The sequence below is a fragment of the Mugil cephalus genome, chromosome 6 (genome assembly GCF_022458985.1).
Source record: "Mugil cephalus isolate CIBA_MC_2020 chromosome 6, CIBA_Mcephalus_1.1, whole genome shotgun sequence".
Lineage (NCBI taxonomy): Eukaryota > Metazoa > Chordata > Actinopteri > Mugiliformes > Mugilidae > Mugil > Mugil cephalus.
Window position 1 is genome coordinate 11,004,062 of NC_061775.1, and position 24,577 is coordinate 11,028,638.

Consider the following 24,577-nt stretch of genomic DNA (forward strand, 5'->3'; position numbering starts at 1 on the left):
TCATTTATCTCAGAAACAAGTGGGGTTGTGTCTTCTCCTCCTCAGATCAGAAAATGCTTAGGCACTGGCTACAGATTCATCAACCTATTACTACAAATAACATTACGCATGCCTGTGATAAATGAACGCATGAGAAGGACAACATGAAACACAGGTTTTCTACATTTTGAGTTTTTTTTAAAAAAAAAAAAAAAACTCTTCAAATCTTCAGCGTGTTTCTAGTTGTCCTTAACATTGTGCAGACCTACCTTGGTTCTACTTCTGTAATTCACGGGCCTAGACATGTTATATTACACATGCTTTTTGTGCCAGGTTCCTAGTGAAGGTGTGGACACGGTCATGCAGAAGTCCTCTAGGTCCTCGGGACACCAGAGCAGCCGCCACAGGACACGCGACAAAAGCAGAGACCGGGACAAAGAGCGTGACCGGGACAAGGACTGGCCTCCTGAGAAACTGTCCGATTCACACTCTCCAGTGAGTCTCGAAGAACAGATGCCATAAATGCGTGTCATTTTGAAAAGTTTGATTTTAAATAGGCTGATTAACTGTCACGGGTCTTTTTCAGAGCCAGCCACTGAAGTCACTGCGCAAGCTCCTGCACCTTTCATCCTCATCCTCCAACCAGACCGCACCCTCTGACATGCGCTACCAGCCGCTGCCTAATCCAGCCTCCGCTCAGGGCGGTTTCTCCGAAAGCCGAGGTCACTCAGGGGTCAGCACGCCCCAGCTCAAGAGCCGACAGGCAGCGTACCCGATGCCGGGACAGCTGGAGTCCAGCTGGCACACCTCCGCCCTGGGCCGACCTGAGGGCAACCCGTACCCAGAGCAGATGAGCATCAAAGGGGGCCAGAACGGGCACGGCTTTGGTCGCCCGTCCAGGTCTCGTATGCCAAACCTCAACGACCTGAAAGAGACGGCTCTGTGATTCCATCGCCTCACACCTATCGCATCCTAGGAGTCCTTAGGATGTGTCCATCCTGTGTGTTGCTCCCACATCTCCCTTGTATAACAATACACCTACTGAACACACACACACTCACACATACACACACACACAATACCAAATCATCAGTTTTAAACACTGCTTGCAAACAGGCCAAAAGCCTTTTTACGTCTTAATTTTTTTTAAAGCTTCCATGTTTGATAGACTTTATATTATTACTTATGTAATTCTGACTATAATTTGTATTATAACGTAAATATATCACAAATTAAATATATATAAATGGATAGATAAAAGTGTAGATTTTAAGTGTAAGTATTTTTGTTTCTATTAAATATAGAAATATAGTACATTTACTGCGTAGTATTTTCCTTAAGACTAATCTAAGGCATTTTGAACAAATAAAAGTTTGGTCAGTTGTTGCAATAGAGGTGGTAATGTCAGTTCCGTGTGTTCATCTCATCCAGGATTGTAACTCTGTCCAAGCTGTCCTGCCTTTGGATGTGCTATGTCATACTGGTCACAGATGCTCAAATGTGCAACAATCAGTTAATGCTGCCTTGTATTTCAAATATAGCTGTTGTGTGTACAGTTTCTCTGAGTTGGCACTGACAATCTTAAAGCTTGGATCTGATTGCTCTCTTTTTTTTTTAGGATATTTAGTTGTTTTTTTTATCTCTATGAAGTGCAGCCATTTTAGAAACTCTGGTGCCATAAATAAACAGAAATCCTAACATACATCGCCCTCTGTGGGACATAACGAAGCACTGCATTTACTGTTCTCTGAGAAAATCAATATGTAGACAATGACTTTTGATGCACTAAATGGGTAATAAATGAACATTTTCATATTAGATACTAATGTCATACAACTAAAACTACAGTTGCATTTCAATCATCTTAAATAGAACAAACCATATAATTATATATTAAAAAAAAGAAAAAAAGAAAAAAAAAAAAACGTCTCAAGAAAAATACTTTCTGAAATGTTAAGGTGAGGTGACACACACTTTGGATAAATTAACAGTGTAGTAAAATGTTCCACTGCTTTGAGCAAACTTTAAGGATCCAGTTAATGACAAAGGACATCTGAAGCCGATACTGAAGGTTGTGGTTCTCTCTGATAGCTGCCCTCACAAACAGGGTGTGAAGAAGTTGTGTTGTTCATATTTAAATTCCACGTGAGCAACATCCAAGTGGTTCTAGTCGTTTGATTAGTTAAAGAAATGTGTAAATACGTCCACATCCAGATGTAAATTTTAACTGTTTTCTTTGGCAGAGATGTGCTATCCTGATGTGCTCCCATGTAGGAAGCGAGGCACCGTTTTATCCCCACTATTCACTCAAATAGACAATACTTAATGTATTGATTCAACACTGCTGGCTATATAAAGATGTACATTGTTACAGTACTGTTTAACATAAAGGTCCATACAGCCAGAGTTCAACAATTTATCCATTACTTTAAGCTGTTTTCGCCATTGAAGGACCACTTATTGTTGTTTACATTTAGCTTTTTTTTTTTTTTTTTTTTGCAAACTTGCTGTATATACACTAGAATTAGCTGTTTGTTGCCTTCCCATTACTGTTAATCTAACATTTAGCCATTTTGGTGGTTAGTAGGAGGTTAATACATTTTTGTTTTTCCTTTATTTTTTTACCAGTTTCAAACATTCATTCTTGATTTGTCTTGTTACAGCCATTTAGCCGTTACTGTTAGCTAACTCTCTCAATTCACTACATTTAGCAGTTTTTTTATCCATTACTTTTGGTTAATCTTTCAGCTATTTGTCCTGTTCCACTTATTTATTTACTACTTGCAGCTGTTTAATGTTTTTCTTTTAGCAAAGTTGTTTCAGTTATGTTTCACCACTTTTAGCTAACTATGTTAGACATTTTAGTTAGCCTAACACTCGTACACGTTTTTCAGGATACACTACATCCAGTGGTTTCTTTGTTTATGTGTTACTTTTAGTCACAAACACTTTATTCACACATTTTAGCTATTATTTATTTTTTTTAGCTCTGTTATATATTAGGATTTTTGTTTTTGTTTTCGTTTAGCTAACTAGCTGTCACATTGAGTTTTTTTAGCCATTTAATTATTACTTGCACTAGTTTTAGCCACTTATCTTTAGTTGTAACCACTTGTCTATTTTTTTTTATCAGTTAAAGTCATTTAGCTGTTATCTACTTAGCTGTTTTAGCCTCTTTTCTAAATTCTGAATTTCTGAATTGTGAATTGTACTAACTAGATCCATTTCTCTTTTGAGCATTTTGAACATTTATTTGTCAAATACTTACTTTTATGCTAGCTAACCTTAAGATTAATGCTTTTTATTTGACTTTTTTGTTTTATTTTTTCTACCAGTTTTCCATTTCGTTAACTAACTATTTCCATAATCTGTCCATTGCTTTCAGTCAACGCCGCTCTGCTAACTAACTTGTCGCAGACTTTCATTTGAAACACATGATAAATATTGTTAGTGCTTACTCAAATAGTTCAGTTCAGGTGTGTCCCCTTGGTTGGGAATCAGTGCTCCACTGTATTTTTAACTGATTGCACACACTGAACCACTTGGGGCGAGCTTTTGAAAGGAAACACCGTGGGGGCAGAATCCGTACTGTAACATTGTTTTGTGTTGGAATTAAAGTGCCATGAGAGTAGCTCGGCAGAAATAAACCACAAACCTTTTAATGTTGCACTTTGAAGAGACTGCGTGGCTCAGCAATATCGCTCTGACTCTGTAATTTCTCCCTCACCTCATGTTTTGTCATGTGCTCGGCGTGTGGAGACTGAAACTCGTGGGCCGCGGGCTCTCGCAGTGACACGTCGAGTCCAGACATGGCCGTACCGTGTTGTGTGTTGTGCGTCTGTGCACATTCTGTACTTGACACAACACATTTCTCTCTTTGGATTATTATTTTGCTGAAGGAGCACTGTGTATTATATTAATACTGATGTGTGACTACTTGTTTGGTAATATTTATAACAGAAGATGTTTATCAAACGTTTAAATGAAATCAAGTATTAAGTTTGTGCTTTTATTACAGACACAAATTAGTAGCATAGTCAGTGTTTATCTGCTTTTTTTTTTTCCAATGGAGCATTTACATGAGAACAACATAAATCCACAAATGAATGCTTAACACTTTTAGAATATTCATGTTTACATATGTACCAGTAAAATCTCAAATAAAACAAGCCAATTTGATTTGACTCTTTACCTGGAGAATCTGTTTTTATTAGAGTCTGAATCACATAAAACTCCTTTAGCATGATTTGAGTTAACAGATTGCATCAAGAAAGGTGAGGATGGGGTCCAGATGTGTATGTACAGATTAAAACAATAACTTAATAGAGTTTAAGAGAGATAAATAGCGCATCAAAGAACATCAAATGTGTCCACCTGCCCAGAGATTGTTTTCAGCCAAACCAAAGAAGGACAGACATGTTTAAGGACTGAAGTTCACATCAAAGTAACACAATGAATCTTTCAGTCCTGGACCAATGTTCCTGTTTTGGCAAGTGGCTGGATGACAGGGGAAGGATGCATGGTGAGGATAATGCGAAGTAATTCAGGTGCACTTGTTCATGCACATCAGCAGCTCCATCCTCATGGCAATGCGGGTGTGCCAACCCAGCGGCAGCAGGCGGATGTAGCGAGCCACAATAGGCGGGCGCAGCAGGTTTTGCACCGTAGATGAGCGATCCGAGTTGCCGTAGAAGACCTTCAAGAGAAAAGTGTATCAGTGGACTGGATGTGTTTTTAAATTATCCTTGGATCCTTTGTTCTCGTGCTTCGACACCTTTACTCTTCAGCCGTACAAAAGGGAAGCACTAAATTATAGCTCTATACATGGGTCCTATTGTGTACTTATAGATTCCAGCTGTGCTCGGCATGAATTGATTTTTACAGATAAATTTAGACCCAAATTCTGGGACGCCATCTTTTTTTCTGAGTAATTAGAAAAAAGTTCTGAAATTTGTAACATATATCATATATCAACATATATCATTCTCGCATACACACTTGAACCATTTAGCAGCAGCAATAAAATAAATGAAATGAGCTGCTGAAATGCTGAGAAATCAAATATCGGAATAAATGATAATGTACTCATACTGTGGATATATTTAGTTGGTGGATCAAATATCACAGTTCACCAAATTATTAAGTATTAAGTAAATAAGTCTGATGTTCTGAGATATACTTGTATGAATAAATTGTGTAAAAGAAAAACACCAACCAGCATTTTGTTCGTATGTGTGTTTTTTCTAAATACAGACACATCTGGCAGAAAGGATTTGATCTTGAAAGCTTAACCTTGAAAAATTTTCACTAACCTAACTTAATATTGATTTTCAACTTCAAATGGGACACAAACTCCACCAGATTAAAGTTTATGAACCATCACATAAATGCCATCGGCTAAAATATAAATGCAGTTAAGTGAGTTACTCATTGTTGGCAAGATAGTAAAGTGGTGATTTTTACATTTATACACTCTAAACATTCTACCGGACTATTTACTTCAGACACAATACAGTCAGTGAAAGGGTTTGCCATCAAAGTTCGGAGGAGTCACACACTGAGGAATTTATCTGGCCACTGTTCTGTGCTTCCTACCCTGTTGTTTCCTGTCTGGTCCTTGTAATAGATCCAGTTGAGAGTCTCCACGGTGCGGTACTGAACGCTGTATTTAGTAATCCACTCATCAGCATCACAGCGGCCCTGGGTGAGGATGCCGGACACCACACCCACCTCCTTCAGGTCGATCTGGATCCACTGGTACTGGTCGTTGAACTTGGACAGCCATGCACACCTGAGAAATCAACGCATGTTTTTTTTTTTTTTTTTTTTCAAATTTTGCACAGCATCCAGTGCGTGGCATGAACTGGAGAGGAAAAAGGGGGGGTTCTCGTGACTCACCCGAAGCCCTGGTTGTTAAGGCGGGCTTTGTTGGGGAACCAGGAGGAGTACCAGCCGGTGTACTGTTCCTGGTTGGAGCAGCTGATCTGATCTGAGGTCACGGATCCAGATTCGAAGCCCAGGGGTCTGTGGTAGGGGCACTCTGTAAGGGAAAGCGTTAAGTTTAGTGTAAGATTATATTATGATATAAAAAAAACTACAGTTTACTGGAAATCAAGAGATACTCGACACTTGATTTGACCTGGGCTACAGGAAATGGACACATTGCTGTGTTACACATTTGCATTAAATTAATTACACTGGAAGCCTTTCTAGATTTACTTGCAACTTTAACGTTCGCTCTCCAACACTTCTTCTCCGGTTACAGTTTATTAACATCTCAGTGATATGTCAGCAGAAAAAGTTGCCTTCACTAGTGATGCACATCCAGTTTTCTCAGAAGCTGGCAGAGGGTTTGGGTGCAAAAATGTGGCCTCATAAAACACAAGAAGGCCTCGTGCATGCATTTATGTCGGCCTTATATTTTGACTGAGACTGAGACTTGGTTCTGCAGCAAAGTTCACAGTGAGCCTTGCGTGACTGGGCAGGAGAAGGAGATCAGACTATCATCTGATGTCTGCTTCCTTGTCCAGTATCATGCTATTAGGTGAAGGGCATGCCCTATTTCGGGCTCCCTAATCTGCTCATCACATTCCTGCACAGGTAATAAGATTACCTGTGCGATGCGCTCCGGGCATCTTCTTCACAGTTGTTCAATTCTTAACCCCAAACCGATATCACTTAAATGCGGGGCCCTTTTCTCTTGCAATAAGAGGTTGAAAAACCTCCACGGTAGGTCATGCTGGACGGTGTCCCGTACCGCGGCAGAGAACCGAACCAAGATTAAGCCAAGTGCATGTGAGGACACAGCCAGCTACCATCAGCTGTGTGATCCATCACACCCCGAGTAGAGCTGCGCACGCCAACGGATACCTTAAAAAATCCACAGGATACAACTCTTCCCACCATTAATCTTTGTGAGTGTGCCACCCTCCCAGCTTGCTTTTGTCCTTCACACGACGTGCCATTTATCACTTTTTAAAAAAAGATTTATTGGCTTGATAAATACAGGGCCTCCGACGTCCTTTGAAATGTAACGGAGGGGAAACTGCTAGGGACAGACAGCCCAGGTGGAGTCCTCACCTGGCATGCAGTTCAGTGAGTGACCCTGAGGCGGAGGGGGCAGCACCGAGGTCGGCGGTACAGCTGGGATGACAGCAGGGGTGCCCGTGGGAGAGTCGGCCGACTCACAATCACAGGTGCAGGCCTTGATGTTCCGCGTCCATGTCTCGATCACCTCCTGGTCCTGGTCCTCATCCTGCAGCTCCTCCTCCTGGACAGCCTCCTCCTCCTCCTGAAGAGCACACGGGGAGGCGCGAGTTCAGAAGAGTTTGCGCTCACAGTCGGCTCAAATCACATTTAGGTGACGTCTTACCTCCTGCGAGTGAACGACGACGAGAGCTGGAGGCCCGTTGACGGATGCATGAAATGTAAAAGCATGTTTGAATAAAATGAGCAAGCTATGACACAGAGAAATCTTTAAATAGAAAATGAGCAACAAGCCCTATGAGGGAAAATACAACAACTATTAACTGGTTGCAGGTGTTTGCATGAAAGGTGCATCAGTACACTGAATGAAATCAGGACAATAACACACACTGGTTGCTTGTTAAACTTTTTCGAACTAAACTTGGTCACTTTCATTCTGTTGCTGCAGCATTTGTGTGCATTATATTGTCATTACGGAGTTGCTTTCTCATGTAAAAATTAGCGTAATAACGTAAAGACACACAAACAACCAGAACAGCGAGTGTGTAAGAGATTTCCTTTTTTTCATGAAAGGCTTCGATCATTCATGCAGGTGCACGGTGACTTACCTTGAGACAGGAGCAGGAGGAACAGCACAGCATGAACAGTGAACTCCATCTTCCTCCTCAGCTGTGCCGGAATGAGATGTGCCCGATACCCAACGCTAGTGGATAGGATTACTGTAATCCACAGGCCTGTGATGGCCTTGTCTAATACTCCTTATTGACCTTTTACACACCTCCCTTAGACGGTGCTATTGTACTGCGCCTGTATTAGATATCATCGTCTCATGAATCAAAAGCAAGCGTCAGCGTGTCAGTGTAGCTAATTATAAGATGTTGATGAGGAGGAAATAGGATGCGTCACGGTTATCTTGGCATATGATCATCTCCAAAACTACCAAATTATTCATTTAATCTCATTTGTTTAATCCAGGACCTTGCATTCTTAGAGAATAGTTGCCGGGAAACCAACAGGAGGCTCCCAGTAACAGCCGCACACATCAACACCGTGAAAAACCTGATGAACGGTGAGGTGTCTTACTCAAGGGCACTTCAGCATGTGACACATACCAGGGACCTAACCTCTAACCCAGTTGTTTGTGGACTTTTTAACTTTGGCTGTTGGCCGATGTCCTTTTTCCAGTTTGTATGTTAAGCTAAGTCAACAGGCCGATGACTTCATTCTCATATTCATCATGCAGGAGTGGTGTCAGTCTTCTTTTGCTTACAGTCTACTGTTAGTTAGTTCACACCAGTGTCAGGCACTGTGAGCAGCTTGGGGTTCAATGTCTGCCTCACATGACTCAGGGCAAACATCATATCAAGCATTCTCAGACATATACTCTGTCGCCCGTATAGTAGGAATGACACATCCCTTTTTTTTTTGTTTATTGTTATTATCATTTGTATCTACCTAAGTCACTTTGTCACAATCATTCCGTGAGAACAGGTAACAAATAATTTAATAAACTTTATGGGTTACACGGGGAAAAAAAGAAAAATGTTGCAGAATATTCTCTGAAATATGCTATTATGGTTGAAATCGTAAATTAAACTGCACCAAGCATTTGTTGGTTTTGAGAAATCGTTTTACTGCAGCCCTAACAAAATTATGTTAAAAAGGATACAACTATAGCAATTCAGAAATGAATCACGTATTTATAACAAGAGAGAATTACAAAAAATAAAAAAATCCCAATATAACTACCTCTAAAGTAAGTGCAGTAAACATCCCTGGATAAGTCATTATTCTTCTCCCCTCAACTGAGAGGCCGTTTCCTGTGAGGTCAGTTATTGTTCAGTCAGTGAAAATAAGTCAGAATGTCAATGAATGAGTCCTGAAGGCCACCCCCAGGCCCCGATGTCACCTGCATGATCATTGTGCAGTGAATCCAGGAGGCTGCGAGTCGTCTCAATGCAAATGATGTCTCAACAAGTCTGAAATCACCTGCTTTCTTGTGCTCCGTAAAGTGCAAACGTACACAGGAACTGACCCATAATAATTCGCTACCTCTACCTTAGTGCTTTGGAGGCAGGGACTGCCATGCTGTGCAAAGTTTAAGTGTTTCATGCTCGATTTATTAACATGTACCAGCTTATATATTATTTATAATGTTGTCAGTGTCTTTGTTTCTGTCTCTGAACTCCTGCACTTTCCACTACCAAAGTTTCCACGTTTCTAATGTTATTTCTGCCTCTATTAAAACAATGCTTGAGGTGATAAAGTTTTAATGGGGGAAACCTCGTGATTTGATTGATTCCCAGTGAGGCCAATCACATCCGCCTTTTCTAGTTAAAGCCTCAAAAGGGGCGGGGACGGTTAAAATGAGTGAACCAATGAGAATCGTCTCGATCGCCGCAGTGGCCAATCAAAAGCTAGACCTCATCTGGCCGTGTTTAGGGTGGCGTTTGGTGGCTCGTTGCTTCAGAGCGGAATACGGCGTTAAAATTCAAGGTAAGTAGTTTTGAACGAGTGCAATGTGGCTTTTAAATTAAAGTCTTCATACACGCGTGCGTGTCGCATTTTCTGAGGCGGAGACGGAGCCTCTAACCGGCGAATAGCACCGTTAACGGTACTTCCTGTGTTGATAACGGGGCAGAGGAGGTGATTTCAGTCATGATTTAGATGGAGCTGACTGGTGATAACACGCTTTTTAAGTGGCAGTGGGCATGAAGGCTTCGTGGTGTTTGTTTCAGTTTGTTTGCAGTTTAAATATGCAGCATGTTGTCACTTGTTCAGGCTGAAATATGAGCCCGAAATGAAATGTTGCGTTGTTTATATTAAACACATGGCAGCAGAGTATATATAAACAGCATCTCAGTCCCCTCCTGCTATTCTTTATTACATTAAGTCTCATTATTATTATTATTTTTAGAAATTTCCTGAATTTGACTGATCTGATCTGATTAAACTAGTGCAATGTCTCGTGATGCTGTAACAATGAACTGAAATTATACTTGTCAGAATCAATGGTTCCACCCTGTCACATGTTAAAGTGTTGTGATTTGCTCATTTGAATGCGTTTTGTCTCTGCCTGCAGATGTCTGTAACCACCCACTCCTTCTTTTCATCTCTTTATTTCCATCTATCATTATTATTATTTTTTTTTTTGTCCTCTCTTATTTCAGATGCAGTTCATGCTTCTGTTCAGTCGACAAGGCAAGCTCAGGCTCCAGAAATGGTACGTGCCTTTGTCTGATAAGGAGAAAAAGAAGATCACCAGAGAGTTGGTGCAGACGGTCCTGGCTCGAAAGCCCAAAATGTGCAGCTTCCTGGAGTGGCGAGACCTTAAGATAGTGTATAAGAGGTGGGTAGAGGCTGGACTTGTCTGTGGACAAAATGTTTTCTGGTTGCAGGACGGAATATTTTCACACTTGTCTGGTCAATTCATGGACCTGTCATTCAACGGCACGGCTCCGTCAGGGAATCAGCAGACAGTGTTACCAAAGAGATGACTGCACTCAGACTACAACAAGAAAGAGCATTAATTTTGCCTCATTATATCCTGTTGCCGTGCCAACGGACAAGCCGGCAGACTATTGGTGAACCCGAGTGACCCGACACAGGCAGACAAACACAGTGGCAGAGGTGCTGAACTGTCGGTGACTTTGCACCGTTGGTCCGCCAAACAGATGTTAGTTTACCTCCTGCAGATTAAATCATTTAAGTATAGATTTATTTAAGATCAGTTGCTTTTTTTTTTTTTTTTTTTTTTAGACATACTATTGTTATAGATTTAAAAATGAATGAATTGCCATTTCCAACTTTATCTGTCTGGCTTCTGCACAATTTCTGGTAGAGTCCGACTGGTGCCAGAGTCAGACTCCATCCACAGCGGAGCCATGAGATGGTTGCGTCAACAGATACTATGAAAACATAGAAGTGTCATTAAAAAGTCATTAGGACCCAGGCATTGTTGTACTTTTTCTCCGTAGGCAAAAGAAGACAGGAATAGTAAGTTGTCAAGTGAAATTAGCTGATACATGGTTGTCATGAACAGACTGATAAGAGGAGATGAGATTGCGAAAACCCTGTTAGAACAACAAGACAACAAACATTAGCTGGAAGACATACTGTATGTTGAAACACTACTGTCGTAATATTTCGTAAGGTGTAGCAGCTGTAGCAACATTTTGAGAAGCCTCACATCTAGGACTGTTGAATCGCTGTGTCTGTGAAATATATATAAATACTGTAAAATGACAATTACAATTTCCTGCCGATGTTTTTGTATTTGACCATGGGGCCAGAATCCATGTGTAATTACATTTGTTTTAACCGTATATTTGTATTTTAATATTTTAAAAGTGTCTTTTTTGGCATGTCTTACACATGCTGTGTGCCGCGCCGTATCGAAGACTCGCCGACATAGACCAGACACTTTGCACTGAATCAGAACCGACATGTCAGACAATCCACCAGACGGCCGGGTGCTTCTGCGATCGGCCGTTAAAATGCATAACATGTTCCACCTGATGTGTCAAAATTAATGTGGGATCGGAGACTGGGTCCGCTGCCAGTGAAGCTGCTCTTGCTCGTAGTTTTGCCAAATTAAATTGCCTGCGTATTTGGCGATTCGAAATGTAGCTCTGAGTAAGCCTCTGAACTCTCTGACGTTTGTGGAAAAAGACCTATAAAAGACGGAACAGATAACCCTTAAATGTCATCAGAAACTTTAGGGAAAGACATATTTTGCCAAGGACTAAGGCGGCTGCCAAAAGCAACATTAGGGGTGCATATTATGTTGGGACCCACACTTACTTTGAGTGTGAATGGCAAGAGGTTAACATCCTCTTGGTATGAGTCAGCTGGAGTGAAAGTGCTGTCTCACTTCTGTGTTCTGCAGCCTAGTGAACGGAGCCCTTTGTGTTTCCCGAGCTAGGCTGTGCCTTGCGTTCATTTTCACAAACAGAAGACAAGGTTGGAGTGGGCTGCCAGAATTAAAATAAAAGGCATTCAGACGAATAAAAGAAAACGATACTGCCTGCGGGCTGCCGTTCAGTTACGTTTGAGGCTTATCTTTATCCGTCTAAAATGTAAAGCATTGTGCCCTGCCTCTGGTTGCATGGCATCAGCCAGCCAGCTCCCATACTAGCCAATCATCACATGCTTAAGGAGTTCCTTGGGGATTATCTGGGATAAAGAACCAAGGCAAAATGGGGCTTAACTGTTTCAGTCTTCTTTGTGCAGCTTCTGACTTTTAACACAATGCAGAGTAAACAGCGTGTTTATTGGTTACAGAGAAGCACTATCTCAGCGAGATGGGTGACAGTGATTAAAACGCATTAAAAAGTCGGCTCCCCTCACATTCACTTGGTCTTGTTGACGTTGCAGTTTTCTCCATGAAAGATGCTTTTTTTTTCCAAAATGCTGCAGTTTGTCATTTGGTTTGTAGAGCTGAAGGTTGGGTGGTTGTCATTTGTCGTTGTGTTGCAGATATGCCAGCTTGTACTTCTGCTGTGCCATAGAGGACCAGGACAACGAGCTCATCACGCTGGAGATCATACACAGATATGTGGAGCTGCTGGATAAATACTTTGGCAGTGTGCGTTGGTGCCACATCCCTTTCTTTTAAGATGTTGTGACATTCATCCTGCGGTCACGTATGTTTGCCAACTCATTCATAATGATTATTTGATTATTTTTTTTTAACAGGTTTGTGAGCTCGACATCATTTTCAACTTTGAGAAGGCCTACTTCATTCTGGATGAATTCTTACTGGGCGGGGAAGCTCAGGAGACGTCCAAGAAGAATGTGCTGAAGGCCATCGAGCAGGCCGACCTGCTACAGGAGGTAAGACCTAGTTAATGAAATTAACATGGGAAAGACAACAGGTCTGCATCACCGACTAAGGCCGTCCTTTCATTTGTAGTCTGGCCTCGCTTTTCATCAAGCACAGACGTTTCTCACTTTTCAGATCAAAGCCATGGGGAGAGCAAAGAGACGTGAATCAGATTCCGTGTAATAAAGTGCCAGATCATGGAAATAATTCTTAAAACCTGACGTCAGACCGTGATGCAAATCAGATGTAATATGTGAGAAATGGCCAAAAACATGTTTGGATGCTCTAATCCTATCAGTTCATCAGTTCATGAGTCAGACTGAACATTTATGAAAGATTTAAGGACCTCCCTTAAGGCGCTGACACAGATGTATTATATGGACTCATGTATGGGTAGTTAAGCAACCTATAAAACGTAATACCTTTGGCCATAGAAACAAGAGCTTAATCAATGCCACAGGTAATGGCCGATAGAGATACCTGAAATCGGAACAAAGCAGTCATAGCTGCAGCCTTACTGGGTTTTTTTCATATTGTTCCATTCCTTGCTCCAGTATCAAGTAATGATCCACTCCCAAATTTGTCGGCCAGCGATTTCCTCTCACACGTGTTTTACCTCCTTTTAATGTGAAGCATCAGCAGAAAGAAATTGCTGTTAATACGACTCACCTTTTAGAAAACATGTGAATATCATATCAGTGAGATGACTTTCTCCCCTGTGCTCATGAATACAATTCAATTCAATGTCACAAGTAAAGGAAACAAGAATATAGACATGTGGTTAGAGAACGTAAATAGACCCCTAATCAGAAACAGTACGCAAACAATTCCATAAAAATCTGTCGGATTAACTTCTAAGTTTTGTACAAGTTGATATTGTAGTTGTGTATATACATCGTATATAACAAAGTCCAAGTGAAATGCACATTTTAGATTCCCCACTGGTTTTCTGAATGTCTTCCTGCTCTTATCACGGCAGTAGTGTGAGTCATGGGCAGCGAGTTGTGTTGCACAGTCTGTCCAAATGCTTTACAGTCACTTTGAGTTACTTAACCCACTTCTTACAGGGTTTCCTGAATGTCGTTGCTCTTTACTTCACTGCTCCGTTCAGTAGTGAGGGTTGACTCAGGACCGTTAGTGTCACACAATCTTTCCTACAAATTTTTTTTCTCACGCTGTCCAGTCATTAGAGTCCTGACGACCACAGCTACCTTTCATTTTCAGCATGAGTGCATTGCACAGCAGATTTAAGCAGCCTTATTTTTGCATACCTCCCTCATGTTATTTCTTGTGATTTTCTTTTCACGGGCTTCACGGTGTCTCATGTGTCGTGCATTTAGTTTGCTTGATCTTAATCTTGACACGTTTCTCTCCTTGCCTCTGTATTCTTCACTGTTGTGATTTGCAGAATATAGACTTTCAGATGCGCCTGTTTGCAGGTACAGTTTGCAAACCCCTCCACCCCCCTCAGACCTCGCTATAACCCCTGCTGTAGTGTTAGATGAGTAGAAAGTAGATTCACAAACCTAACGCTAAAACCGGCAGAGACAACACACGAGCAACGGCTTTATTTTAAGTGTTCGGACTGCGGCGTGAACACTGAAGTTGCTGATGTGTTTTCCTGCCTCATGTCAACCCTGATGTCTCTGATGTAACTGGAATCGTAGGCACTAACCAGTAACCCTTCAGCAGCAGCCCATTTACGTGAAGTAGATTAACACTAGCATTCAGAAAATATTCAGACTTAATTCTAATCGAAATCAACGTTTAATAATGAGCTTATATTTAATTACACTGGCAGGAATGTCACGCTCGTATAACTCTGTGCTCATGAGAGGGAGCTCCTTTCAAATGTATCCTTCTTTATAGTCTTTTCAGACCTGCTTCATGATTGCCAGTGAGCAGAGCTCAGGTTGCAGACCAGAAACAAAGCCTCATTGTGCACATTGCTGCAACCACACAAACGCTTCTTTCCTAGATTAGCGTTTCATGCAGAGGGAGCATAATTATAGAGGATAAACCACGGTGTCACAGCTAGTATAATTTTAACCAAGAGCTCAGCCAACGATATACCGAGCAAAACGCTGATCACTGCTGTGTTCCAGCTTCACTTCATCAATGCCGTACGTAAAGACCGTAAAACCTGTCACGTATGTGCCTTTGCCCTGTGTTCCTTAAATCGATTAGAGATGAACACAGCATCAAGTATATTCTAGATCTAATCATTCAGTCTGAGGCTGATGCGTTCGCTGGATTTGTTTGCTCAACATTTAGTCAGTGCACCAAAAGGCCACCGCTAATGAGTTCTGGGAAGAGAAATCAGGCCACTGCTGACAGTCCATTAGCATCCACAAAAGAAAAGTGATGTGAACTTTAGAAAACCGCCAACAATGGATTTCTAAAAGACACACGTATTGTTGACAGATTGTTGACAACAACGGAGAGTGAGAAAAATTAAAAGAAAGATAATAAATAAATATACCAAAACATTGAGATTGGCTACCAAATGTTAGCCTGGCAGCCTATTGGTTAATCTGCAGGTAGGTTTATATGAGTTAAAAGACATTATTTGGGCAAAGTTTTAACCCATTTTGAAATTTTGCTCATGTTTCCAAACTGGAGCTATAATTAGCTCATCGTGAGTAATGGAGCTGGGAGGCTTTAGACAGTCTGAATGTGGCCCATCGTCATTATCAGCCAGGCCGCTGTTGGCCAGCCAAGTCCATAATCCCTGAGGACAACCTGCGAAGCTGGTCATTGATTTAAGGCCAGCAGGACCGTCAGGTGTCGAGAACGTACTGTTCTGGGATCCTAAAAGGCTTACGGTGAATCCTTAACATAGGTGTTTTTCTTACAGCGAACAACGTGGGCAGAAGGTTTTAAATCATTTAGCTGATTTTCTTACTTAGAGAGAACTCAGGGGAAAATCTCACCAGGGCCATTCCAGGTTTACCCCGAAAGGAAGAGAAGATGCAGTCTCTGATTGGCTCAATTCTGTATTTATAGAGCCAGGGTGAAGACTGGGGAAGTTTGCCAAATGAGGAGATCTTGTAAAAAGGCCTAGAGTTCGCCCATGCCTCCGTCCAGGCTGTTGGTAACTACTAGACTGGTGCAGTCAGTCAGTCAGTCAGTCAGCATGGGTTTCCAGATGTGCGTGCCGTGAACTTGTACCTGCATGTACTTCTGTCGGCGTGACTGTCTCCTAACTACGAGTGAACGATACATGACACAGCACAAGGGTCATAACGGACATGGACTCAAACTTGATCGTTTAAGACATGTCTGAATGCACTCAGTTTCACTCACAGACAGTATATGATCCAACCATTTCCAATTTGGACGAAGCTGTTGATTATTACAGAAAATCTGAATTGGCATTTTTTTCCCCCATTATTACAATTAATTTTTTTTTTAATTTTCAACTAAATTGGATGTTGAAATAGCTATACTGCCTGTGTGAAGACCAGCTTGATGATAAACTAACAGCACTGAATGAAATTGCTCAAATTAACGATTTGATTTTTCAGGTTTCAAGTGACATGGTGTCATTTGAGCCAGTTTTCTGCATCTTCTTGTTAATTCCAATATGAACCAAGATAAAGACTCCATACTTTTATTCCACTTAACAAATCCCATGAAAAGACCAAAGACCATTAAGATCTGATGTTTTCTCTCAGTACTCACTGACTTCCTCAACCCATCTGTAGCTCTCTGTCTCAGTCTCATTTATGCTTATTGGAATAAAGTCTCTTCAAGTGTGGACACAAACATATAATTTATGTTGAAATAAAAACATTCTAATTTCCCCAAAAAATGTGATATTGTAGTTTTTAGCACACATTGGCCAATCACTATTAAGTGTACTTTTTGGAGACTGTTTCCCTTTGTGGATTAATACACATTTGGTTTTCTTGGAAGTAGGAGTGAGCATGTCTCCTAGTGTTTCACTGTGCTCCTTGATGTGACAACAGCGGAGCTCAGTGGAACATGTTCTGTCAGGCTTTGCCTACATCACCAGTACGTTGAGGTTGGATCAGTTTGTTGTGGGTTTTTTTGTCTTTTCATGGGTTAATAAATTCTAAATAATATCACCACCTAAAAAAAAAACAAAAAACAATAATAGTTTATGCACCAAAGGAAACAGATCATCCATAATTTGGTATTATTGCGGTGCCTCTTCTTTTCATGGTTATTTCATAACCAGGATAGCAGTTATATTGAATTCAGAATTGTTTCTGGTGCTACAGTGTCAGTCTCTCTGCAGTGCACACTTTAGTTTTAAACACCGCAGCCTAATGGTGATACATGGGAACATAAGCTAATTCAGTGTTTACTATGTCGGAGGACAAAAGTTATTACCTTTCAGAAAATCTAAAAATAATGCGCATATTAGCTGATGCCAAAAACTGCTTGTGAAAACACCGCCGGGGCAGTTGGGGCTCATTTAGAATTAGGCCCTGCTTGCTTGTGCAGGCTTTATTAGGTCCATAGTGCAGTAATTAAATGGAAAACATACCACAGGGGATTTGGTGGAAGTTATTTTAATAAGCCTTTAATGAAATATTTGTCAGGAGCTGGCTGTTACTTTGGTGCTTGCAAGCAGATCTTCTTTTGGAATAATGATGCCTCAGAAGATTTCCAGCTCCACTCTGCAAAGGATATAAATTGAGCAGAGACGTCCCCAAGAAGAGGGCATAGTTATTGTGTTGGTGCACGGTTAATCTCCTCCTCCTTGAGTACATGCCCTAGATGTGTAGTGCTGTTGGCTGCTGAGAGACTTGATCCGAGTTGACCGGCAGTGCATCACTCTCTTTGTCTTTGTGCTTATAAAAATGTTTGCCTCACAGGTGTGATGGTCCCAAATATGGCCTCTGAGTCCTCTGGTCTTTTCCAGAATTAGGCCTGCTAAGGTGAATACTTTGTGTCTGTGGATTTAGGCTGTCTGTATTGCTAGAGCCATCTAGTCTCTCTCTGTGTCTGTCTGTAGCACAGCTCTTGCTGGTTGAGACGGTCTCCTGGTCTCCTGTCATTAGTCTCTTCACACAGTACATGTTTGTATTGAAAATAAAAGTCGGTCTTAGTCTGTCTCTGTTCTCCATTTATGTGTTAACACATCATTGTCACTGTGAACTACTGTAAACTCCTCTGTATGGTCACATTGTGGTAGTTTATGATAAGCAACACATGAATGGCCCAATGTTTTTAAATGTGCTAGTTCTCTTATTATTCAGGATCAGTGTGTTGCCTTTGAGGTCATTCAGGTGAGACTAACATGAGGGGGGGTACCTTGACAAATGAAGTAAAGCTTACTGTTCATCTGTGTGTAGTCTTTAAGACAGGTGTCTTCAGTGTTTTTCAGGCCAAGGACCCCCAAACTGATGTAGAGATTAAGTAGGGACCCCCAACCCACTATATGTGTTCTGTATTAAACTCGGCCCAGTGCTGTTTATATATATACATATTATTATTTTGCATTCAGTATTAATCTATCCCTTATCATTTTTCTAAAATATGTTAAATTCATGTTAATGTGTATTTAAAAAGTTTAAATTTGTGGGGGGAAATAAAAAAATATATATAAAAAATATCTAATCAACCAAAAATTTTGCAACCCCCTTATAGTACCTCTGTGGACCCTCTATGCTTTTAAGCCTGGAAACGGTATCACTGTTTTCATTTAACCCCTAGAAAAATAAAGAATTTTCCAAACTACTATTTCATTAGAATGAGATGAAGTGGTGTTGAAGTGAAGTTCTTGCCCGCTGCCCTGTCTCCTGCATGCTCTCTGGGTGAAATGTGTGTGAACCAGGTGGCTGTTACGACTCAGTGTTGTCTAAGCTGTGTGCATTTCTCTCCCCCAGCCCCGACATGAGTACTTTAATGTGCCTGTGTACTGATTGGCTGTCGTCGCTGCTGCTGCTGCTGCTGCTGCTGCTGCTGCTGCTGCTGCTGCTGCTATCCACCCTGCATGCTGAACTCCTCAGTGCCTGCCACCTTTCTTTCTGCCCTCTGAGCACCTGGCATGGTCATTGGTTTGGGGGGACGTGACACTTTTCAGTTCAATTTTCATACATGACAGTCATGATACAATATTGTCACAGTATTAAAAGCACCACCAGGATGGTAAAGCATGTAGGCTGGATTGGATGGCAGTAATCGACGTTCTGTCATAAAAAAAAAAAAAAAAAAAAAAAAAAAGCAACAGTATGTTCAGACTTACAACATATTCTTTGGTGATGTATTGTTACATGCCTGTCATTGGTCCACTGAACAGTTTGTATCATCTCACCAGTTCAACATCTCTTTATTATTATCATCACTGTAAATCTGTACGAGTTGTTGGACACTTCATTGTATCTCAAGACCCACTTACCAGACTTCTTCTTTCAGAGCTTTCAGTAGCATCTCCTTGTCATCCAGCTTAGGGCAATGAACAAAAGAATCTAGTAAGTGGCTCTTTAGTGATGAATGTCTTTCAAGATTTTCAAGAACAAACTATATCAATGTTATTTCCTCCTAATTCTTCAACAAAATCTTCACTTGGTATTCTGTTAATCTATTCTGTTACCACTCAAAAGTACGTGGGGGAAGTCTGCCCCCTGTTGCAGAGTTTGTAGTACAGTGTCCGACTGTGTTTAAGTATTGTTTCAAGGCACGGTAAATATAAAATGTAAATGCAGCGTTTGAAAAGCAATGCTTGGAGACCAGATCAGACAATCTGATCATAGGAGTTGAAATGCTACTTAAGCACAGTTTGCATTTATATTCATTTATATCCTTATTAGTTGATCACAGGTCACGTTTTTCAATTTACGTTGTTTCAGCCGTGGATGTGAAGTGAACGCAATAGGAGTCATACGTTAAATATTCCTTTATCTCTTCGATTTGTCAGGTTTGTCTGTATCTTCTGTCTTTGCATCGTATATATTTGACTTTAAGGTCTTACTTTGATTTCTAGGAACTGATGTTTTAAATGTGAAAAAAAAATCAAAATGAACAGATGCACTACAAGACCTAATAGTTTTTAGAGCAGGCTCACCTGCGTCGATATTTTTAAAACCTTTCAATTATTTATGGGTGATGATCATGTCCTATTTAAATAAACTGAGAGAATTACACCTCTCGAGGTAAGTGGCATTAGTGGGATTATTCTGAAGATATATTGCACTTTGCACTGATTAACTTTGGGTTCTTTTGGCTTTCCATATTAATATGAAGGAAAAAAAAACACTTTTAACATTTAAAAACACTTGAAATGATTAGCCTTAAAACGTGATCTGTCTTAAACTAAGTATTAAAAATGTTTTATATGATCTGTCATTGGTTACCTGCGTTTGAATAATAGAAATATTGCATTAATAGACCACCGTGATGAACTGAATGATTCATTTGATCGATGTATATAGTAGATAATAAATAAATAGCCTATGGTTCTTCATCATATAAGCACATTGGTGTCTTTTCTTTTACATTGTCCCCTTAGTTTTTATTCCCCCTCCCCCTCCCGTCACACCGTCTGAAGTTCAAGCTTTTTGCTGCAAGTGAGCTGTGTCAGGAAAGGTGTGCACTTAAGCCCTATTTGCTTCACAGATTAAGACGTTCAGTCAGCATAAAAGAAGAATTCATCATTCCAACGAAACATTCCCCTTGAGTGACAGGTCTAAAACTGGTGAATAAAGTCTAGTTGATGTATCAAGGTCAGGGCTGAACGTTTTGCATTGACAAACAAAACAACACAACAAAAGCCACGGTCTAGAGTTGTGTTGTTTTTTCTCCTCTTGGCGTGAAGTAAGGTTTCTGTGTCTCATGAAACTCCTCTCTTTATCTTCATGCTGATCCTCGCTTTAGGATGCCAAAGTAAGTGTTTATTCTGCACACCAGCCCTGATGATTTCCTGTGTATTGTTATCCACGGTTTGTGACACACTAGTTAAGCACAACTGGATACAAAAGTTATGATGCATCAAATATTTAGTGGAAGCATGCAGACCATTTGAGACGTCTTTAGTCTGGTTATTGATGTCGATTAATGCTTCTTTAACAACTCTTTGTGTATCAGGTTGTTTGCTAAGATTTCCCTTTTTTATCTACTCATGTGATTTAATGTTAAAATCAAAACTTTGAATAAATGCTTTTTTAAAAGGGCTCCCATGGAGTTTGTGACCACTAGTAGTGCTGTTGAGCCAGTTTTCTTATGAGCAGACTTGTGCTTATATTGCACACGTGCATGCGCACAAGCACACAGACACTGGGGACGGCTTCACTGAAAAGTCAAACTATAGACGAGACAGAAGAGGGACGACTGTAAACTAGCAAACAGTGATGGAAATATAACAACAGGTACAAGTATCCAGGACACCTTTAGCAAATAATGGTGATAATAAAAACTTAACGTTAATGTATGATTTGGTATTGAGCTGTAGTGAGCCATCAGAAATTGTCCCCTTTTCTCTTTATGCAGTACACCAATCAGCCACAACATTATGACCACTGACAGGAGACCTAAATAACAATGACAATCTTGTGACCATACAATGTTTTGCTTGGAAACTTGAACATGTGGATGTTACTTAGACATGTACCACCCACCGAGACCAGACCAGACCAGACACCCACACCCCATAGCAATGACACTCCTTCCTTGATGGCAGCAGCCATCTCCAGCAGGAAGCAGCAGACACACACACTAAAACAGTTTAGAAAAAACTGAACATTAAAAACAGAACAAGGCGTTGATCTGGCTTCCAAAGGTTCTCGATCCCAAACTGATCAAGTATCTGTGGGATGATCCACAGAGGCTCCTCCCCTCAACCCATAGGACCCAAAGACCCCCCCCACTTACAACACCACAGGACACCCTCAGGAGGTCCATGTCCATTCTCTAAACTGTTTTACCTACACAGTATTAGTAAGGTGGTCATAATGTTACGCTTGATCGATGTATGTATCAACTTTAATTTTGTCAACATCAGTGATACTGACTGATCAGTGTGGCTTTAACTGAACTGCACTATCAACCCCAGTAATCCTGCCCCAGAATCTGACATGTTTGCTGTGTGGTTGTCGTGTCCAGTGTTGAGCCCAGTGGTGGTGGCGGTGGTGTCACAGTGTGTTTGCTTGTACACAGTGTCTTTAAATGATGTGCGGTGTGAAGCTCACTGAGCACCTCACCGGAGCTGTCCTCTCCCTCCACAGGAAGCGGAGACCCCGCGCAGCGTGCTGGAGGAAATTGGACTGACATAAACATTGTCCCCATCAGCATCCTCTCACCACGCACTCCCTCATCTGCAAGTTACTCCGTATGTAGCTGACGACAACTCACCTTTGAACACACGCAAACGCATACACAAACACACACTGACATGGTTTCCCTGTGGATTTGGGTCCCACAACTCTGCCTTTTTTCTACGTACTTATTTATTTTATTTTTTTTAAATGGTGTAGCACTGTTTATGTATTCCCTGCTATGTTCATTTGTTCAGTATGACGACAGCCACTGTTACTAACACTGAAATGCAGCATCATTTAGCCTCATGCTGCTTTCAAACCAACATCAAGATGCTGTATCGAGTGACCAAAGCTGATGTTTATCCTGTGAAGTAGGAATTTCAAATAAGTTGGTCAAACATATACAGACTAGGCTATGTTGTAAAGGGAGGTCAAATGTATTACATTAACAAGCCAAAGAGTTGTTTTTTCTCTCTCACCTTTTTTTCCTTAACACTGTTCTGAGAAGAAAGTCTTTGTCATTTACACTGTTTCCACTGAACTTACACCACTTTAATGTCTACACTGGAACGACTGAACCGGCTTGAAAGCAGAAAATATATGCGAAATAATGAGTATTCTCAGTTTACATGGCATTATAACTAATTAGTCTGACTGTATGGTCTGTTGGTTTAAAGTGGAAGATCCCACTTAATGTTTAACGCCTTAATCACTGGTCAGTTGATGTCTATATTTGAAAAGAGAGAATATGTCGCTGTTATATAACAGATGCTTTTGCATGCCGGGTACATCAGCTGAACAGATGTTATGTGCTATGTGCAAGACCTGAGTTCACTGTTCTCTTTCTTCATGTTTACAGCTGTGATTCTTTGATTTTAGTGGAAACATTTCACTGAATTAAAAATGCAGCAACCAATGTCAGTCGGAGAAAACAGTTAGTATTGCGGAACTTCAATTTGAGCAACATTTCTTTAACTTGAAGCAGAATTAGTTTACTTTTGGCCACAAGGTGGTGAAGACCAAAAAAGGTTATTGTTTTATCAAGATGTCAAGTAAATATGATTATTTTTATCAGATTCCTGTTAATATTCTCTGCCTTGTAAGAGAGTTAATAGGTGCTTATTGCAGTTTCCAATAAATGAATCTAAGCTATCAGATAAAAGGGACTAACCCTAATTAAAACCCTGTAGAATGTTGGGTTTCTTACTAACTGTCATCTCAATCACAATATGCATGTTAATTTGATTTAATGGTTTTATAAAGACGTGGATAAACTTTACACTGAATTTAATTCAAGGTTGTTTTTAAGACTCGGAGGTGAATAAGTGGTAATGAACAGTCATAGTCATCCGTGTGAATCATAGAGAACAGTGTCCAGCATGACATTGGCAGAGGCATCTCTGACTACGTGTTACAAAGGCATTTTCCCTCACTGTTCCTATTCAGACCTCTTTGTAGCTTGTAAGCACTGCACAAGCACCTAATTGACTCTCCATCACTCACAGGTTAGCTTTATTAGCTTGACCGTCTTGTCATTCACTTTAGCTCATTTCACCGTGTCTCCACCTGACTGCAGCCTGAGCAGAGGTCTAATTAGGAAGACTAATTGAAAGCTAAGTGAGTGTTTTCAAAGCCTGCTCTGTGGAAGCCCTCTTCGCTGTGTAGCCCACGATGTACTTATTTAGCATAAAGTCAGGTCAGGATAGCCACATGTGGCGCACTGTACAGCATGTAAACTACCTATGTATTACTGTTACTTGAAAAAAAAAAAGTGCTGTAGTGTTTATGCATAAAATAGCAATAGTATCATAAATACTTATAGCGTATTATTTTTTTTTTATACCACACATATAGATACATGTTAAATGCCATGGACACTTGACTGTACAAATATCAACAACTGTCATTATCTTGCACTGTGTACGTTGCTTTAAACCAAACTTCTTTAATTCATCAAGGCCATTTCACAAGTTCCTATCTGTGTGTAACCTCACGTGAGTATTCTCATTTATAATTGATAGTGTGCTGTTTACCGCATCTCGAAAGGGTGACTGATAACATCTATGTCATTCTGTATCGTGCATCAGGTGAAATATACAGTAGCTACAGCATGAGTGCAGCAGAACCTGCCTGTGTATTACATAACTGGACTTGTTGTTTGCTGTTGTCCTCTTTTGTCTGGAAGGAACAAAAGAGGAAGGTCATGTTTTCTTGTCAAGTTCAGCAATAAAGAGCACCCCAGGGGAGGAGAGACTGTACTGCCGTAAACAGCTGGCTTCCTTTCATTCATTCTGTGGCGGCCCCGCACAATGTGAATGCTGTGCATTAACACAAGTAAAAC

The 24,577-nt window shown here is 40.7% G+C and overlaps 3 protein-coding genes across 15 annotated transcripts in view; 2 read left to right on the forward strand and 1 right to left on the reverse strand.

The window, feature by feature from the left end:
- The window catches only part of LOC125009648 (cyclin-dependent kinase-like 5), a 38,602-nt gene extending 34,439 nt beyond the window's left edge, over positions 1–4,163 (forward strand). For all 6 annotated transcript variants that reach the window (XM_047587767.1, XM_047587769.1, XM_047587765.1 and 3 more), the window contains 2 exons: positions 313–474; positions 566–4,163. In XM_047587767.1, the coding sequence (XP_047443723.1) occupies positions 313–474; positions 566–925 (522 nt within the window). In that variant the 3' untranslated portion in view covers positions 926–4,163. The remainder of the gene's footprint in view (positions 1–312; positions 475–565) is intronic.
- Positions 3,975–7,885, reverse strand: LOC125009649 (retinoschisin-like). The gene is made up of 6 exons (XM_047587772.1): positions 7,794–7,885; positions 7,352–7,377; positions 7,060–7,270; positions 5,878–6,019; positions 5,575–5,770; positions 3,975–4,675 (listed from the first exon to the last, which is right to left on the reverse strand). Exons 1-6 carry the CDS (start codon positions 7,840–7,842, stop codon positions 4,523–4,525), a joined length of 777 nt encoding a protein of 258 aa, XP_047443728.1. The 5' UTR covers positions 7,843–7,885; the 3' UTR covers positions 3,975–4,522.
- Positions 7,886–9,574: 1,689 nt separating this feature from the next.
- Positions 9,575–24,504, forward strand: LOC125009853 (AP-1 complex subunit sigma-2). 8 transcript variants are annotated; one of them, XM_047588073.1, is made up of 7 exons: positions 9,575–9,681; positions 10,356–10,534; positions 12,664–12,772; positions 12,883–13,020; positions 14,418–14,448; positions 17,857–17,919; positions 18,871–20,450. In XM_047588073.1, exons 2-6 carry the CDS (start codon positions 10,356–10,358, stop codon positions 17,907–17,909), a joined length of 510 nt encoding a protein of 169 aa, XP_047444029.1. In that variant the 5' UTR covers positions 9,575–9,681; the 3' UTR covers positions 17,910–17,919; positions 18,871–20,450. The 8 variants fall into 8 exon arrangements, 7 of the variants coding, with proteins under 7 accessions (XP_047444029.1, XP_047444032.1, XP_047444035.1 ...); XM_047588074.1 differs by lacking the exon at positions 9,575–9,681 and adding an exon at positions 9,705–9,799; XM_047588075.1 differs by lacking the exon at positions 9,575–9,681 and adding an exon at positions 9,808–9,831.
- The last annotated feature ends 73 nt before the right edge of the window (positions 24,505–24,577 follow it).

Coding starts and splice junctions, on each gene's coding strand:
- LOC125009649 (XM_047587772.1), bottom strand. CDS start 7,842: ATGGAGTTCACTGTTCATGCTGTGCTGTTCCTCCTGCTCCTGTCTCAA. Junction 7,271..7,351: donor TCGTCGTTCACTCGCAGGAG/GTAAGACGTCAC, acceptor TGTGCTCTTCAG/GAGGAGGAGGAGGCTGTCCA. Junction 6,020..7,059: donor CTCACTGAACTGCATGCCAG/GTGAGGACTCCA, acceptor TTTCCCTTACAG/AGTGCCCCTACCACAGACCC.
- LOC125009853 (XM_047588073.1), top strand. CDS start 10,356: ATGCAGTTCATGCTTCTGTTCAGTCGACAAGGCAAGCTCAGGCTCCAG. Junction 10,535..12,663: donor CTTAAGATAGTGTATAAGAG/GTGGGTAGAGGC, acceptor GTTGTGTTGCAG/ATATGCCAGCTTGTACTTCT. Junction 13,021..14,417: donor AGGCCGACCTGCTACAGGAG/GTAAGACCTAGT, acceptor TGTGATTTGCAG/AATATAGACTTTCAGATGCG.